At 44.1% G+C, this 17,759-nt stretch overlaps 1 protein-coding gene across 2 annotated transcripts in view; it reads left to right on the top strand.

The window, feature by feature from the left end:
* TMEFF2 (transmembrane protein with EGF like and two follistatin like domains 2) overlaps window positions 1–17,759 on the top strand; it is a 108,564-nt gene that overhangs the window by 48,572 nt on the left and 42,233 nt on the right. For both annotated transcript variants that reach the window (XM_048952900.1, XM_048952901.1), the window contains exon 5: window positions 15,749–15,845. In XM_048952900.1, the coding sequence (XP_048808857.1) occupies window positions 15,749–15,845 (97 nt within the window). The remainder of the gene's footprint in view (window positions 1–15,748; window positions 15,846–17,759) is intronic.

Below are 17,759 nucleotides of genomic sequence, written 5' to 3' on the forward strand. Positions count from 1 at the left end.
AGACAGATGCACTTAAGTAGGATATGCATACATGCCTTCTAGGTCATGTGCTGCAGGGGGCATTTTAGTAACCTGACCACAAGACCCTAGGCACTGCTTCTGATAGCAGGGAGTGTCTGATGCACACTGTTCTGGAGGGTAATTACCAGGAAATGTAGAGGGATCAATCATGCTTGATGCACCAAGCAATTATGCTTTATCCTCTGAAAAGTCTTTTATTGTTCAGGGGATGCGGAGTGTGTGAATTTTGTTTTACCGCAGAAATGCTGTTAGGAAAACAGCTGCATTAACAAAGCAGCTATGTACAGTGTAGGACCGTGAAGCTGCTCAGATGTTAGGGAGCTGCTCCCTGTAAAAGAATGATTTCTCAGGAATAGGAGCAAAGAAATTGCAGGTAATTGTATGGAACTGAAGGTAATGAGCTGGGCTCCAGGCAGGACTGTCCCCTGAGGCAGCCAAGCTCACCCCACGGAGAGGGGCTGAAGCAGTCCCCAGCTCTCAGAACAAAGTCTAAATAAACCAGATCAGTTCCACATTAGCTCCCCATCGTTTATTAACCACACTTCCAGTGATATTATTCAAGCAACGCTGCTTCTTGCTTTCCCCCCATGCCCTCCTCCCCAGCATTTTTGCTCTTTGAAGTATGCTTTTCTAAGGCCTGTGATCCTAAAGGTTCGTCCTCCCCCCCCAGGGCGTAGCCCTGCCTGATGCAGGATGATAACAGAGGATACCAAATTCCCATTAAAAGAATTCATTGCACATATATCTGCAAAGCAGGCAGGTGCTATTAAGCAAACAGCCATGCCTATGGGGATTTGTGCGAACCAGAGCACGTGTGCTGCACAAAATCAGAGCCTGTGTTTATTCTTCACCCCCTCAGTCCATTACTGCGATTCCGCCCCAAATGGAAAAGCAGTATTAAAAATGTTTGGAAAATAAAGCAGGCAAGTAATCATGCTAGAGAGAAGATGTGTCTATTTTTTTAAAGTGCATCCACAAGTTAATTCAGGTAGGGAATTATTCTGACAGGTAGAGAGTAAAGTTTGCTCCCGTGGGATATTTGTGCTTTATTTAGGGCTTAAATGAAGCGCAAACGCTCATGAAAGACAGAAAATTCTTCAATGTGAGAGGCAACCCTCTGGACTCAAACTACAGCTAAGCCTGTGCCACCTTCTGGAGCAGCCACAATTGTCAGTCCAAAGCAGCAGCTCCCTGCTGGGCCTCCTAGCCTGGGCAGAAGCATGCCTGGGGATCATCTTCCTCACTCTGCCTCCATCACCGACAGCATCAGCACTCCTTTCCCTCACCTGTGTGTAAATGGCCTTTTCCACCCTTGCCTCCTGGGTCTGCTGGGCTCCCAAGAGGACAGGTGCCCTTTAGAAGCACCAGCTGCTGGTTTTGTAACCTGGCATTGCTGGTGGCGGAGCTCTGAATGAAGGCAGTACCTGGCCTCTGTGGCAGCACTGGAGCTCTGGAAGCTGGCTTTGCAATGGGTGTTGTTCCCCTCAGATGAGCATTCTGCTGTTCTTCCTGTGATTAACACATGGACATGAGCTGTGCACCTTGTATGTACATTTTAATGTGGAAATATTATTGCAGAGCCTGAGCTAATTACCCAGTTGTTCCTTTTACTGCGTGTAATTACAACAAAATACTACAGGGATAGTTTACAGCAACTCAGTGTAAAATAAGGTACATGAAAGCAGTGGTTAAATTGAGTGATGTTTACGTTTCTTCTATTCTGGAAAGGCTTTTGCAAAGAAACATACCCACATCTATCATACGAATCATAGAATCATTGAGGTTGCAAAGATCTCAAAGGTCACTCCGTCCAACCTCATCCCATCACCACCTTGCCCACTAAGCCATGTCACTCAGCACCAAGGACGTGCTCATTAACTTCTCCCAAGGAACTTTCCTGGTTAGCATCTAGGACTGGCTCCCCAGCAGCTGGTAGCCGTCTCTGCTGACATTGAGCACAGGCCTGGTGTGAGCCCTCCAGAAGCCAGGGAGCCTTCCCTGCTCCCCACAAGTCTCTGCATCCCACACTATGTGTGGGATGTATGTTCAGGCTGCTGTGTGCAGGAGAACAGTTACCCAAAGAAGCCACAAGTGTACAGCACGCTTTGAGCAGGAAGAACATTGCATTGTCTGTTGCAAATATTCAGTATGTGATAATGTTATTTCAATGTGTGTTAATGATAAAATCAGGCCATGTTTTCCAATGTACATGTCTTTCATGGGTAGGGCTGTATGGCTTTATTACGTTCGTGCTGCTTAGTTATGCTTAAAGGACTTGGCTACCTTCCCTGTCTGCATTCTTGTCTAGACCCCTCATGTAGGGGGAAAAATAAGGATTTTGCCCTCCGCTGAAGTAGCATCCAAGTCTGTTTGTACCTGTGTGCGTTCTGTCTGCATTCATACGTGTACATTTACAGCATCACAGTGAGTTCAGGTGGCTCACCTGATGCCTAGCTGCTATTTGGGTCATGGGGCTTCCTTGCTTCTCGTCTACTTGCTGTCTCTACTCGGCCAAACACAGAGAGTTGAATGTGGTTGTTAGCGGAAGTAATTGAGAGAGTCCAGTTGATTAGAACAGAACTTGAATCAGACCCTTCATTTTTCCTAGCAGTCACATGGGACATATTTGTTATTCTGGTCTGTATGTCTCTTTTTTTTCTCATCAGAATTCACTGCAGACTATTTTTCCATCATTATCTAAGAGTTTTTGGAAGGAAAAGCTGCATTTTAAAAACATGGATGCCTTGCTGAGATTTATTCGCTTCCCACTTTCCCCCTCCTGCTGTGCCCTCTTGCACTTAACAGGGTTAAGAAGGTCAAGTTCCCCCAAAGCTAAGTGAAGAGACAATTTCAAGGTACCTGGAAGTTTGCACGTCACATTCATAATTGTTCTGTGCGTCAAAATGCATTTCATGCATTTCTGCTCGAGAATCGCCCATTCAGCTTTACCAGCTAATTACTGGAGTGACCAGGCATTCACACAGCGCACGCGTGCTTATTGGATGTGACAGATGGCTGTGTCTGGCCCTCTGATTCATCGTTTTACATCTCCTTTCTGAAGGGCTGTGCTATCACTGTGCAAATAAACCATAACTCTGCCCTGGGCCTGACAAAGGAGGAAGGAGAGGAGAAACCAAGTGATAAGGCTGGAAATGCATCACCACCCGCTCTGGGAATTGCACTGCGTTACCTGTATTGCTCTGTTACCACAGATTTTGCAACCCATTTAACAATTTAAAAAAGGGAAAAAAAAAAAAAAAAAAAAAAAAAAAAGTTTTTTAAATGGGACAAAAAAGTTGGTCAGCTGGAACAGGTGTTTTCAAACCACCATCTTAAAAAAGCAAATTTGCTTTTAGGGGAGGAGGAAGAAGCAGTCAGTTCCCTGCTTCTTGATGCCAGAAGAGTTCGGGTCCTGCGCCCCATCCTCTGGCTTTGCAGGAGTCTGCAACTTATGGAGACCGTGTAAAAATACTGGCTTCATATCTGGGTGGACATCATGTACCCCAGAAGCTGTTATATTACCAAAAAACACCCCTTAGTTGAAATGGGAATTCGGACGAGATTGAGACATGCAGTATGGAGCCCAACTATTGCCTAACATGCAGAAAATGGATCATAGAGATGTGGATATATAGTTATATAGATAGCTCTGGAAATGGTTTCAGCTGACCATCCAATCCATCCTCAGGTACCCTGGGCTTAGCTGCAGTTTAGGCTGTCCCTTGCTTTGTGCAGACCAGTCTCAAATTGCAGTGTCCATCTGCTTCATTGCTGCACATCCCTGCCCAGTACCTTATCATTCTTAGAAGTTGGAAAGACTTTTTCCCTAGTATCTACCGTAAATCTCCTCTGCTATAAATTAAGTCAATTATTTCTTGTCTCCGAAATAGTGGATGTGGAGAACAATTGATTATCCTTCTTTTTATAGCAGCCTCTTTAACGCTCCTTTTTATATCAGATGACTACTCTCTTTTCAATCTTCTTTTTCCCAAAGTAAAATTTTCCATTCTCTTGAGCTTACTGTGTGTTCTGTGGGTCGTGTCACCCCTGTGGCTCTGCCTTGGGATCTGCTAAACTGGCTGCCCCTTCTTCAGTGCTCTGCTGGGGCATTTCCCTGCACGCAGCCAGCAGAGCAGGATGAGGACATTCTATAAACATGTCAAAGTGGGAGAGAGTCAATAGGCATCAGAGTAGCCAAAATGTTGATTTGGTTTTGGGAGCTCAGAATAAAACGAGGAGAATTCCTTCTGCATCGCTCATATTTTTCCAGCAGTTGTCCTGTTTTGACCTCTCCTGTCCCCAGGAGGTTGGTGCTGACAGTTTCCACAGCATGCAACCAGCTGGGTCCCAGTTCATCAGGGAGTGGGGCTCAGCTTTTGCCTGGCTGAATTCCCTCCTGTGAGCGTCCTCTGTGTTTTCTGCTATGATGTCCAGCCACTCCATTGGGAAAGTGACTGAGATAATTGTTTACCCTCGCTGTCAAAGGGTAGCATCTCACACGTCCCAGTATCTTGTAGGTCTGAGTTTCCACTAAGTAATTGTTCTTGCTCTGCCTTGGGTTTCAATTTAAGAAAGCATTAACCTGACACTCTCTCAGCACTGACGGCAATACCATTCACGGGATCTTAAGTCCTCCGGGTGAATACCTTGTTCCTTCATTGCTCATTAAAGCAAATACAGCTTGCACCCTTTGTCTCTTCGCTCTTAAAAAAAACCCACACTCTATTGCCTGCCAGTGAGGATTCCATTATTTATTAATTGCATAAAAGATGTAAAATTGGCTGTGAATACCAGGGGGCTGAGTATTAGTGGTGAGCAGGATGCAGCTCCCAGCGCAGCAAGAAACCAGTGTTGCCCCCAACAAGGGCTTGCATTGGGAAAATAGAAGAGCATGTTATAATTACTGTTTTGCTTCTGATTGGTTTGCTTTGGCTTTTCTGTTGGTGTTTATCTGCATTTCCAAAGTTCAGAGAAATCCCTCGGTAATTGCCTCTCCTGTAAGATCTTCTCACTGGAGCAGTTGTCACACACACTTGAGACTTTTCCGTTTTAATATTCTGGTCTATTAGCTGCTAAGAGCATAGATAAGATAACGAGAAACGAAAGTCCCTGTTTTAAGCATTTTTTTGTTTTAGAATGATGACTTTAAATGTATTACTCTATTTAGGAAGAGAAATCCGAGCGGAAGGCATTATGGGTAATGATATGTAAATGACCATTCATGCATGAAAATCAGGGCCACAGTTGAATGTATTAAGCAATGACTGATATAATCATTATTTTGGATTTTGCATCTGAAGAGGGGGGATTGCAGATATCAAGTCAATTGCATATTTAAAGAAAACATCCGTGTATGCATGGAATAAAGAGTGCTCTCGACATTTTTGTGTTAAATATCCTAGTGTTAAACTGTTTGGGCTTAAATAAGGTCAATGTGTTGGGTTTATGCTTTTGGCATTATCTCTGGCTTTCACTCCGGCAGATCCTCCCTCTCGCTGTTTGTGCAGCATGACATCAGAGTGCCAGGTTTGTAATGTCAACTCTTTGCAGCTCCCTTTAATGCTGTTATCTACTGAGAGCTGCCTACTGCTTACATGGAGGGGGGGAGCTCAGGAAAGCCAGCTGCTGGAATGTGAAAAAAATGGAAGAATTCATCAACACTGCCTTTGTTGATCCCGTGCTTACATGAGCTTGCTGTGCCAGCAGAGCGAGAGAAACGTAGAGAGGTGTGGGTTGGAAGGGATCGAGCCTCTGTTGTATGATACCTACATTAATGGGTTCCTTCTATTTAAGGTGGGAAATAGCTGTGTTGCTAAATGTAATGAATGCATCTGGAGTTCAGAGAACATTACGCTAAATGTCCACGATACATTCTCTGTCCCCTTCAGCAGCAGCAGATGATCAATTTTGCTACTCTGGCCTTACCTAATTATTGCTGTCGCTAATGAAGGGAAGTAGAGAAAAACATGTCTTAGTAGGTTAATAAGCCATCCAGAAAATTATATTAGCATGATCAATCCTTAATGATTATGGTTTCTCATAATATTAGATCACCTGAGAGATATTTTTCAGAGGAGATGGGAGGGAAGGGAGGTATCATCTTGTGGCCATTCTTCCATATGTGCTTCATCGGTTTTTGGAGAGAAAAGCGGTCCGGTTGCTGCTTGCAAGCTTTGACGACTAGCTGATGTATTTTATCATGTAAGCATCCAGAATGGTAGCAAGTGCAGAGGCTCTTCCCTTCCTCTTCCTCCCCCTCCCAGATACCTGTGGCATTTGCTCGTTTTGGGGTTGGTTGTACACAGTCTGTGTCACTTCTGAGTACTGGCCAACAGGCTGGTGCTCTCTAGCTGTTTGCAGTCCAAACAGCTTCCAACTGGTGTCTCCCCATTCCTGTCGCAGTGGTGATACACATCCATTTGCAATCTAGCATCTGGTGTTGCGTGGAGGACTTTAATTTGTTTGGTTTTTGCCTGATTCATTCTTTAAGTACCTGCAGTACTGCAGCATATCAGGATGTTTCTTTTTTGTGAGAGCATTGCTTTTAAAGCATATCCAAGGCGTTGAAATAAATAGCAAAGGGGAGTGATCCTCAAACATCAGACTCATTTTTTTAAAGTAAAAATTTTCCCCACGTTAATCTGAATCACAGTCCTCCCTTTTAATTTGTTAATTACACTTCTGCAATGGTAATGCAATCAGCAAATATAGCTAAAGTGTTTGTGTGGGTGAATCAATATTAATGAGAAGGAGCATGTTTGCAAAGCATGCTACCACCAGGCTCTTGCTTGGTGGCTGAGGGAGGAGATGGGATGGGAAGTGTACCCATGCTGTGGTCCCCTCTATGCTGGCAGTGCCTGGGGTAAGGTGGGGAGCAGTGTGTGATTATGGGGCTGGATTTGGGTTAACACCACCCCACAGCCTTCGGAGAGCTCAAGCTCAGCGGCTGCTGAGCCTAAATGTCAGGGCATCCTTCCCAGCCTGGAGGAGTTTCCAAGTGACAAAAGTCTGTGTGAGCTCACAAAGGTTAATCACAACTAAGTGACAATGAAATCTTGTGTTTTCCAGCTGGGCTTCTGATTTTCTGTATATGAAGTGTATTGGAATCAAGTGAGACTAAGTGTTTAAACCTTCCATACCATATGGCTCTCCTTCCATCATAAACATACTTGTAAAATTGTGCTTGGGAGGCAACATCACTCTGGTGTAAATGGATCTGCTTTCTGCTTCTGTGAAGGCAGAGATTGGCATGCTGCACTCATCCTGTGTGTCCTGTTGGTTGGATCTCGGTTGTTTTCCTGTACATAGTCGTGTAAAATCCCACGCAGGCAGAGCAAGGAGTGCAATGGCCATTAATAGTGCTATTCACCACAGCTTGGAAAGCAAATGGTACCCTGGCTCCATCAGAAGAGGGGTGGCCGGCAGGGACAGGAAGGTGATTTTTCCCCTCTACTCTGCTTTTGTGAGGCCCCATCTGGAATGGAGTATTGTGTCCAGGTCTGGAGCCCCCTCTACAAGAAAGACAGGGCGCTGTTGGAGAGGGTCCAGAGGAGGGCAACGACGATGATCAGGGGACAGGAGCACCTCCCCTACGAAGACAGGCTGAGGGAGCTGAGCTTGTGGAGCCTGGAGAAAAGAAGGCTGCAGGGTGACCTTGTTGCAGCCTTTCAGTACCTAAAGGGAGCCTACAAACAGGAGGGGAATCAACTCTTTGGAAGGGTTGACAGCTGCAGGACAAGGGGAAATGGTTTTAAGTTGAGGGAGGGGAGATTTAGGTTGGATGTCAGGGGAAAGTTCTTTACATAAAGAGTGGTGAAACGTGCTGCCCAGAGAGGTTGTGCATGCCCCGTCCCTGGATGTGTTCAAGGCCAGGTTGGATGGGTTCTTGGGCAGCCTGGTCTAATGTTAAAAGGGGAGATTGGTGGCCCTGCATGTGGCAGGGCGGATGGCGATTCATGATCCTTGAGGTCCCTTCCAACCCTGGCCATTCTGTGATTCTGTGATTCTATTCACACGGTGCCTCAGCTTGCTCACTGATAATGGATACAAAGAGAAGAAACAGACTTACAATGACTTTTCCCATCTTACCACCAGACGTTTTCACATAGTTATATGCTTCAATGTGCATATGTATTTGTTATATAAAAGACTAGAGCTATGTTGCATAAATCTTGTACCTCCTGCAGGACTCAGAGCTTTGCAGTCTACTTCATACTTGTTTCTCCTGCAGAGAAACAGGCGAACAAAGGACCGAGCACTGGCTGTGCAAGCCTTTAGGTTCAGCTCTGAGGTGAAAGTCAAGGCCTAGGGATACTGCAGAAACACAAAATTATTCCTGGGCAGGAATTATTCCTGGGGGTTGCTTTCTGCATACAGGCTGCTGACAGAGCTTCTGGGGGAAGAAGCCAACAAAAGTCCACCTGCAGTTCCCTTTCAGGAGGGCACAGCCTTGCTGAACATAGTGTAGGCACCTGAGGCACCTCCCTCTGAAGCCTCATCCCAGGGTATAAGGTTGTCACAGGTATGAGTATCTTCTCCACTCTGAGCCCCAGACTGCTCAGTTCTGTGTGTGTATACCTTACCTTGCATTAGCACCACAGAGATAAACAGAAATTAGTGTAAAATGAAAGAAAAGTGGAGTGGGAGAAAAATGCTGCACTTCCCTTATTGAGTTCAGTGAAAGGTAGACCCTACTCGTTTTTACCGTGAGCCACTTCACACCGCCCTGATTATGTAAATGGGACATAAAGTAAATTGGACTTCCCCCGCTGTGACACCGCCTTCCATTGCCAGAGTGATTTACAGAAGCCTCAGAGTAAATTAGAGCCAGGCCCGGCTCCTGTGCCCATGTGTTCAGATTTAAAACCAGTCATTTCCCAAGGTAATTGTGGTGCAGTCAAGACTAGGAGCAGCTTCCTAAAATTGGTTAATACCCAGATTTGAGTTTCTTCAGTGGCTTAAATGGAGTGGCATATTATCTCCTCTATAGTCTGCCTAAAAGATAGATTTGATGTCTGCGAGCAAAGACATGAAATTGCTATAGGCTTCCTCTCTTATAGCCTGCCACCTATTTGATTTATGTGATAAGTGATCTCAGATGACCCTCCAAGGCACTGAACCATTAGAGAGTTATGTTGCACAGTGATAAGAAATCTTCAGAGATACCTAAATCTTCTTTTACCACTGGGAGTTTCATCTGTTCTAGAATAAAGAACATTTTTATGTATGATGTTGCTATCTTGCTAGCCATACTAATATTCAAAAGGGTACACAGACTTAAATCAATAGCAAAATGACAAAGACCTTAAAACTGATGTAGTCACCGAGTGGATGCTGTGCAGCTCTTTGAGGTTTTATCTTTGTTCCTTTCGTTTTGTTTCTTGAAAGATGAGAAGCTGTATAGGTTCAAATTCAAGTCTTCTGTTAATCTTTCCACAATGCAGGAATCTGGCAACGCACCCTTTCAGTGTGCGAAGCCCTGGAAAGTCACATCACCCATTTTGAGCTTCCTTTCTGTAGAGTTTATAAAACCATGGATGGAATTTTTCCCTATTGAATCTGTACCTGGACTGCGGCTTCCCATCTCCCTCGGCACAGTGTGGGGGTTTAATGATCTGTGAAGCCAGGCTAGCCTAGCTGAGGGAGGAGTCGGACATTATCTTTCTCTGTTTCTCTTCAATCCCAATGGGTCATCCAGTACTTGCAATTAGGACTGTATTAGTCTCCTCCCACACCCTTTAATAGCAGCCATTGTTGGTGACCCACCATATTGCATCCATCCAGCTGTGCTCATGGCCACTTGGTTGTTTTGTTCGTGCTGTCAGGCATGTTGAAACACATGAAAGCAAGGCTGGGTGCCACCAAAGCTTTGGCATCATTGCAGGCATGTTTATAACTAGCTGTATCTATTCCTTGAAAATTCTCCTGCAAGGAAGTGATTTCTCTTTAAATTAATGCAAGGCAAAGATAAATAGTCCCCACATGCTATTTGGCTTTTCTCTCAAAGCTGTTTATGAGAAGAAGCTCTTGGCAAAATTAAATGAACCTCCTCTTCCTTGAGCTGGCAAACAGTGTCGGTGCTGGTCATCGTACACCTTCATAAATCTTAGATGCTGGCATCCCACATGCACCAGGCAAACATCAAGTTTTGTAAGGGGACTGCACAAGGGTGCAATAATCACAGCTGTTTCATGTCAGCATTCAGCAAGCCTACAATAGGGTTTTATTCAATGAGCCTTTCCTCTTGAAATGCCATTAGAGATATTTGCTAGGAGAAACTGGCCTCGACTAATCATATTTAATTTTTTATCAAACACACCATGGGAGCAGCGGGGATATGCATGAGACAGAAACAAGCAAATACTGTTGATTTAGAATAAATAAACTTTGAGTAAGAACTGAATGTGTTCCCTCCTGGTTACAGCTGTACAAATACAGGCAAGTCCCTGCACAGGTCTATAGAGAGAGAGTCATGTCCTGACTTCAGACCCAGGTGCTCTTGGAAACCTCTAGTTGCACCTGCTGAAAGGAGCAAATTGCAATCAGAGAGATGCAAAGGAGCAATCCTGCTCCTTTCTAAACCATCTATGTGTGTTGTTAAGCCAATGTCTTGTTATTCACTAAAGAGGAGGTGAAGTGGAATTTGTAAATCATAACTCTCACATTATTTAATCAGACTTCTCTCCCATCACTAGGCACAGGCATACACTTGTAAATAAAAGAAAAACAAAATGATGGGTTTAATCAGGATCATCCCAAATTGGGTTTTGGTCAACAGTGATCTCCCAGGTGGGTGCCACAAGGCTGATAATAAAAGCGACTGATCCTGCAGAAGATGGCAGCCACCTAAAGGCTGCCAAAGGCCTTCTTGTGTTTGCTGAAAGGTGCTTTGTCCTGAGCTCAGGAGGTGGTTGATGCTGAGGGGCTCTTTGCTCTTTCCTGAATGCTTTCTGTAAGCATTTATTGAAAATCCACCAGATTACATCTTACTTTCCTTGTCGAAAATGAAAAATTGGGACTGTGGGGGAACAGAAGGAAGCTGAAAGATTGTTGGAAGGAAGGCTCGAGAGAAAGCAAGACGGGAGGTAAAAAGAAAGATGGAACTAGAAAGAGCAGCATTGCTCGGTAGTCACGTGAAGCATTTCTGGTAGTAGTTACTGGCTGAACTCAAGGCACATCTCAGAGTCTGTTTTCTGCACTAATTATTCTGTATCCATGGCAGAAGCAGAGCCTTCAGTGCAAGGCGCAGGTGAGCTCAGCACAGCGCAAGCTCTATTTGAGAAGTGCTTTTCTCCTGTTCAACGTAACTGCAGCAGTACACATGACTGAAGAACTGTAAATCAGCCCTATAAAAATAATTAGTTTTAAAAATGATGAACTTGATCGTTCCTGGTATTTATTATATTCACAAGGTTTTTCTCCACAGCCCTAAAACTTAGTCCTATCTTTGTAAACAAATACAAATAGAAACTGAGGTCTTTATACATTGAGATGATCCACCGGCTATGAGGTTAAGAAAGTGTATAACCTGAGAGTCACAGGAGATGTATGAGATCTGGAAAACACTGTAAATTGAATCTGATTGGCGTCAAAGCAGTGCCTGGCTGTATCTGCATGCTCTTTTGCAAGGAGATAAGAGCGTGGCTTATCATTGATCTGAGCTGGCTGGATCCCTCTAGTTCCACCCTGCAAACCTTGCCTGGATATGTGTGTGAGCTGAGCTCAGCCCAGCCTTTCCCAGCACTTGGCTGAGAAAGGCAGCGTGGAGGCATCCAGGTAAACCCTGGAGCACTAAAACCCTGTGAAACACTGCCTGCTCTCCTGGCATCCTGCTCAGCCACAGCACAGCCTTGCCATGACTTAAAGAGTTTGCCCTTCACTAATGGAGAGGTGATTTCCAGGGCTGAGCCTTGATGGCTTGAAGAACCCAACCAGGTGCCCGCTGATGTGAAGGCAAACATGGCAGATCTCCTTGAGAAGTTCTGTGTCAGGGCCCCTGCTGGTTGGAGGCATGGCTTCATCATGCCTTGTGTAATTACCCCAGCGTGTTTGTGTGTGCAAGAGAGAGTAAGTGTGTATTTATTGAGGTGGAGCCAGACAGCGGGAGGAGAGCAGAATGTGTCGTGTCAGAGCTGGGATTTATTACCAACACAATAGAGCATTTTCTTTTCATTTTGACCGTAATGTTGTTCTGGGCCTCTGCCAGGCTTTGAGAGCAGAGTCCACCCCCTGCTTCGCACCCCTCATTTTTCTCATTTTGCAGGTTTTGACTGAGCTAATGCTTTCAGGAAAAAGGGCTTATTGATTAGAAGGAAGTCACTCGCAGCATCTGGGCTTTTATTGGTCTCGTTTGTGAGGTGGTTTAGCTGTTTGGAAGAGATGCAGGTAGTGTTCTGACACATTTAGTAAATTCTGCTGGTTCCCTGCCCTCATTTCTCAGAGCCTTCTCGCTTTGCCTGCTCTCCTTGTCACTTGTCCAGAGCAATCCTGTTAATACTGACGTGTGTGACAGGATCACCTCAGTTGCTCTGGATATCATTGTTCTTTTCCTCCTCCAGTTTAATTTGCACGTTATCTTTCATTCCAAAATGGCCATCGACCCTAATCTTCATGTGATTTTTGTTGTTGCCTAGATTTTATAGCTGAAATTGAACTGGGTTTCCTGTTAGAATGATCTAGAGCAATTTTGTTTGATGTTCTTCTTTCAGCAATAGCAAAGACATCCCACTGTGACAAATCAAGTATTCAAGTATTATGTCATATTTTCAGCACGTGGTCAGAATGCTGACATTTGTCACTTATAATTGTCATAGTTCAAAATTAGCTTGGTCATCTGTAAAAACCAGCCCTAGTAGGAGACATGTTTAATCTCAGCTAAAGAAGACTGGGCTATCCCTGCAGCTGCTTGCTGGTTGGGCTGTGTAAGGAAATGTGCAGCACATCTGGGATTGCAAAGGGTGTAAAAACCAGACTTCGGACATCGTTATGCAGTGAGTTCCCCCAGGCACTGTGTATTGCAGTCTTGTTGGCTAAAAGGCCCAATTGGCTTGGGCTCAGCACTCTGCTGAGGTGATCCCAGTTTTTGGTCAGGATCAAGCATGATGGATGACAGCATGAAGATCATGCCTGCTCCGAGACTGTGATGAGCTTTTATCTGATCACACCAATCGAAGCAATATAAAGAGAATATAGAATAATCAAATCTTATGAGTTGCAAGAGATCCTTAAAGGTCATTTAGTCAAAATCCCCTGCGATGACCATAGGCACATTTTGATCAGGCTGCTTGTATCTTTGTATATTCAAGCATGTGATAGTGGTGTTTAATATTTTTTTTCTTGCTGTGTCCTCCAGTATAGTTAAAATATATTGACTAAAGATTATTATACTACTATTAGTGGTCCTCCGAAGACCAATGAAAACTGACCAGAGAGTCTCCTTAGTTTCCCCTGTTGCCTTCAGAGGAAAGGATATCGAAGAGTTTTAGCCAAGTTTAGTGCTTAGCTGGCCTCTCTCCCTCGGGGCTCCACGGCTCCCCTTTGCACATCCATTGACTCCTCACAGTACGATCTGTCAGCAAGGTACCACACGTCCCTTGTATCATCTCAACACTTGCTAATTTGAGAACTTTGTAACTTGCATGGAGGAAAAAAAAAAAAAAAAAAAAAGGAATCACGCTTCTTACATTTTTAGCAAGAGGAATTCACAAACTGCATTATTCCCACTAATGTTTTATTTTCAGTTGAGTTATGAAAGGGAGCGCAGATCAGCGATGCAGCAAGGAACAGAAAGGAGAAGAGTCCCCTTAGAAAAAACACATTCACTAGTCCTCAGGCTGAAAAGCAGCAGGAAAATAAGATGTCCACATTTATCAAGGCGCTTACCTGCACAGCATGCAGAAAGCAAAGCTCTGTGTCTGGCAGACTGTGGGCGCGGGTGCTTGTGCGGGTGTGCATGTTTGTGTAGGAAGGGAAAACACACCTTGAGGAAAGGTAAATAATAATGTTATCTGTAGGTGTTGGGAAGAGGAGAGAGGTAGAAGCAGCTGTCTTCTGTCATCAAGACTGCTGCATGCTCAGGCATTTAATGACAGTGTGTGCACTGGAATGCTGCGTGCAGAGCTTCTTCGAAGACCGTGAAGGAGTTACCTGTTACTTTTCGGCAGAAATTCACAACTGCATTGCGTCTCAGGGCGCATGTTACCCTCCAAATCAGTTACTAAATCTTTGCATTACTTACTTTAATGATGTAAGCTATTTTGCTTAGTTTGTGATGTGGGCCTGTGTGAAATCCCTGGTCAGCCCACACCTGCTAGATTCTTATTAGCAGAAACCTTAGAGGGAGGAAAAAATAGGGTGCATGTTTTTAACTCAAAGGAAATATAAGGGAAGTGATTTGCAGAAACGATAGTTCTTTGTCTTGAAGAATTTGTTCACGCTCCTGGGCTGGAGCAGATCTCATATTCCTGGGGGGTGAGGAGTGTGTGGCTGTCACAAGCCACTCCTGACCATAGGTCTCTGTGTACTTTGCATGCAGTCATTCATTACTGCTCCCAGTGTGTCTTGCCAAAGGATTCCATTCCCCTTGTACAGAAAGAGGAACCTGTGGCACAGTGCAGCAGCAGGACTTCATACTTCATCAATCCAGATCATGTATCCTGCCCAATATCTTAACCACTGGAAATCCTTAGCCAGGCTGTCAAAGTTGTCTCTTGAGAAAAAGAGATTTCTATATATAGAAAAAAAGAAAGAAAAAGAAAAAAAAAAGAAAAATCAATGAAAAACCCAGGCTGTAGGTTCAGGATGACACACGTGGCCATGGAGAAGCTAATGGTGTGAGGCACATGGACAAGTTGTCCGCTCTTGTACGTTAGCTCTTATGAGATGAGAACATAGTGAGTTCCTGAGTGGCTGAAGGAAGCAGAAATTACGTATCCCAGACCCTGACAGTGCAGAACAAAAAGCCAGACTATGACTTCTGAGGTTCCTCTTTTTTTTTCTTCAGTACATGAGTATTGTGCATATAAAGATGAGAGACAAATACAGGAAAACTTTTTTTTCCCTCTTATTATCATTGGAAAGCATCATTTTTCCCATTTTACAAACAGGGATTGGGGCAGAGGTTAAATAACTTGTCCAGTGTGTGCAGTAACCCTGCACCACGTGGAAGAAAGGAAGGAAGGGATGAGCACAGAGAGCGTTTCTGTACATAGCAGTGTCCATTGGGGCTGACTGCTACCTGCCCTCCGGGCTGGTGTAATCATTCTGCAGCCATCTGATGGGTATCACTGGGTGCTGAGGCTTGCTAGAAAGCAGCAGTCTTTGAAAGATAGTAAAAGGTGCTTGTATGCTTGCGTACAAACATAGGTATGTTTTTGTTGGATCTTCTAACAGACCCTCCTCTTAGTGCCCTTAGTTGCAGAATCTGTGGGGACCTGTGGGATGCTACGGTGGGGGCAGATGAGGATGTTCCAAGGCTGCAGGGTTGGAAGGGTAAAGGAAGAGGAGCAGTTTTCTCTCTCTTTCCTTTTCACTCCATAACCCAGGCAATTTTCCCACAGAGCGACAAGGAAATCTCTGTGTTGGGCTTATTAAAAAATGCTGCCTGTTGGCCAACGTGAGCTTTGTGAGCATCACATTCAGCTGACACGGTGAACAGATTTTTCTAGAGGGAATTGCTTTGTTGCTGCAGTCTTTACTAATGTATATTCTTCTGCTTTTCATCAAACAGTCAATGAAGGCTCAGGTGAAACCAATCAAAAAGAGACATCGACCTGTGACATTTGCCAGTTTGGGGCAGAGTGTGACGAAGATGCAGAGGACGTTTGGTACAGTAATTTGGTCTACTCTTCTATTTTAATCAATGTTGTATTATTCAAAGATACTGTGGTTTAGAAAGCATTAAAAATGTTAGACATTTCATTTTTTTGCACCCAGAGATTCGTTAGATGGTGTTGATGGCTTAGATGGTGACCAAAGTGGCTGTTAGGCTGAAAAAACGTTTGTAATTTTGGAACATGCACAATTTAGAAGTCCAGAAACGCAGTTGTCCATTTTGCTGCTATTATAACTTATGTTACTCCATCTGGGATTTTATGGCTTTATTCTTTGATAAAAACAGAATTGGGAAAGCTAATTGACCTACAGCGTTTCCAGTTAAAAAGTATCATTAATATTATCATTGTGTTAAGTCATGTGTGGCATTAGCAATGTTGGGAAATCTGTCTCGCTTTTTCTTGGTTGCTGGGATCAAACACCTAACCCTCAAATGTTAGAAATTATAAATAGAGTATGCATGCAGACATCTTCTCAGTGGAAATTTATATTTTATTTTTGGAACGACGTTGCAAAAATACTCTTCTTTGGTTGTTGTTTTAAACCTTAGTCACGTAAGCTGAGGGGAAATAATTCTTTCTAGTTAGAATATTTTGTTGGATTTGTCAGTTTGCCTAGGTACTGTGCAAACACCTTGTAGTAAGTCAACCTTAAGCTAATCATTTCACTGTAATTTTGGAGCAGCCAGCTGATCCAGAAAGCAGCTATCCACACAGTTGTATTTCTAACACCACCTTAATGTCAAGCCTCATATTTTCGTAGTTGTAAGTAATTGGTACAAATTTGGAAAGACATCAAAATAATCATGCATATGTTAGAGTCGATGATCTAAGTGATGCTCCTGAAGCTGAAGGCTGCTAGTGTTTAAAGGATGGATACAGAAACTGGGCAGTGAGATACAATAATGTGGTATTGCCTGAACTCTGACACGTACAGGAGGAGCAGAGCAGAGGGGAATGAATGAACGAACGAATGAATGGTGAACGTGATAACTGGGGCCAGTGTTGGGCAGCTGGCCCCATCCAGGCACGACATCCTTGACCACACGTGAGATGATAAACATTTCTGTTATTCAACGAAGATACTTATGGATATGGTGATCAACTCGTGCTCATTTTGCTTTGGTCTTGCCAAACCTCTAATGACTTCTGAACCCAATCTTTATAAAGCACCAAGCAACTAGCCACAGAAGTCTGGCTCTGGCTTCAGGCATCAAAAGAAATTCAGGTGTTGAAAAACCGGAGCAAGATGCATCTTGGTTTGCAATAATGCACTGAAATTTGTGTGGAAGATACTTCTTAATGTTGACTTTGTTTAAGGAAATGACTTTTGGTGTCGGAATTTCAGGGTCTCCTTGACCAGTTATCCCTGAGGGATTCAGTGGTGCAGTGCTGAAAAAAAAGCTGTGGTAAAATTAATACATCAAAATCCACAGTCTAGTGCTCATGTTTTCATAATTAAGTGCACTTGCAAGTTGGAAGGCGGCAGAAGAGAGGGGTAAGGAATAAAATTAGCTACCAGATAACATTATTAATCACAAGCGCTGAGGAGCCGTGTTTATTTTTTTCCGGAAATAGCTTGATAAAAGAGCCAGCTCCAACTTAGCCCAGCAACGTTCTCACTGCAGCTTCTGCAACTAATTCCTCCCCTTCCAAACAGCTTGGCTTACGCAGAGCAGTGCAGTAGCTGCGGGAGCTGAAGTTCTCAATCTTTATTGACAGGCGGCCGTTCTGCAGGGGAAGGTGCTTCTCAGGGCGGGGAGCAGGGGAAAGGCATTTGCTGGGAGGATGCTAAAAGGCAGCAAAGCAGATTTCTAAGCAGAAGTAAAAAGACCGTGCAAAGCCTGTTAAAGGGCTGCTTTGAAGTAAACAACTTCATGTGCCGTAACAGAGCCCTGCTTTCCTGTC

Source organism: Lagopus muta, chromosome 8, assembly GCF_023343835.1.
Source record: "Lagopus muta isolate bLagMut1 chromosome 8, bLagMut1 primary, whole genome shotgun sequence".
Lineage (NCBI taxonomy): Eukaryota > Metazoa > Chordata > Aves > Galliformes > Phasianidae > Lagopus > Lagopus muta.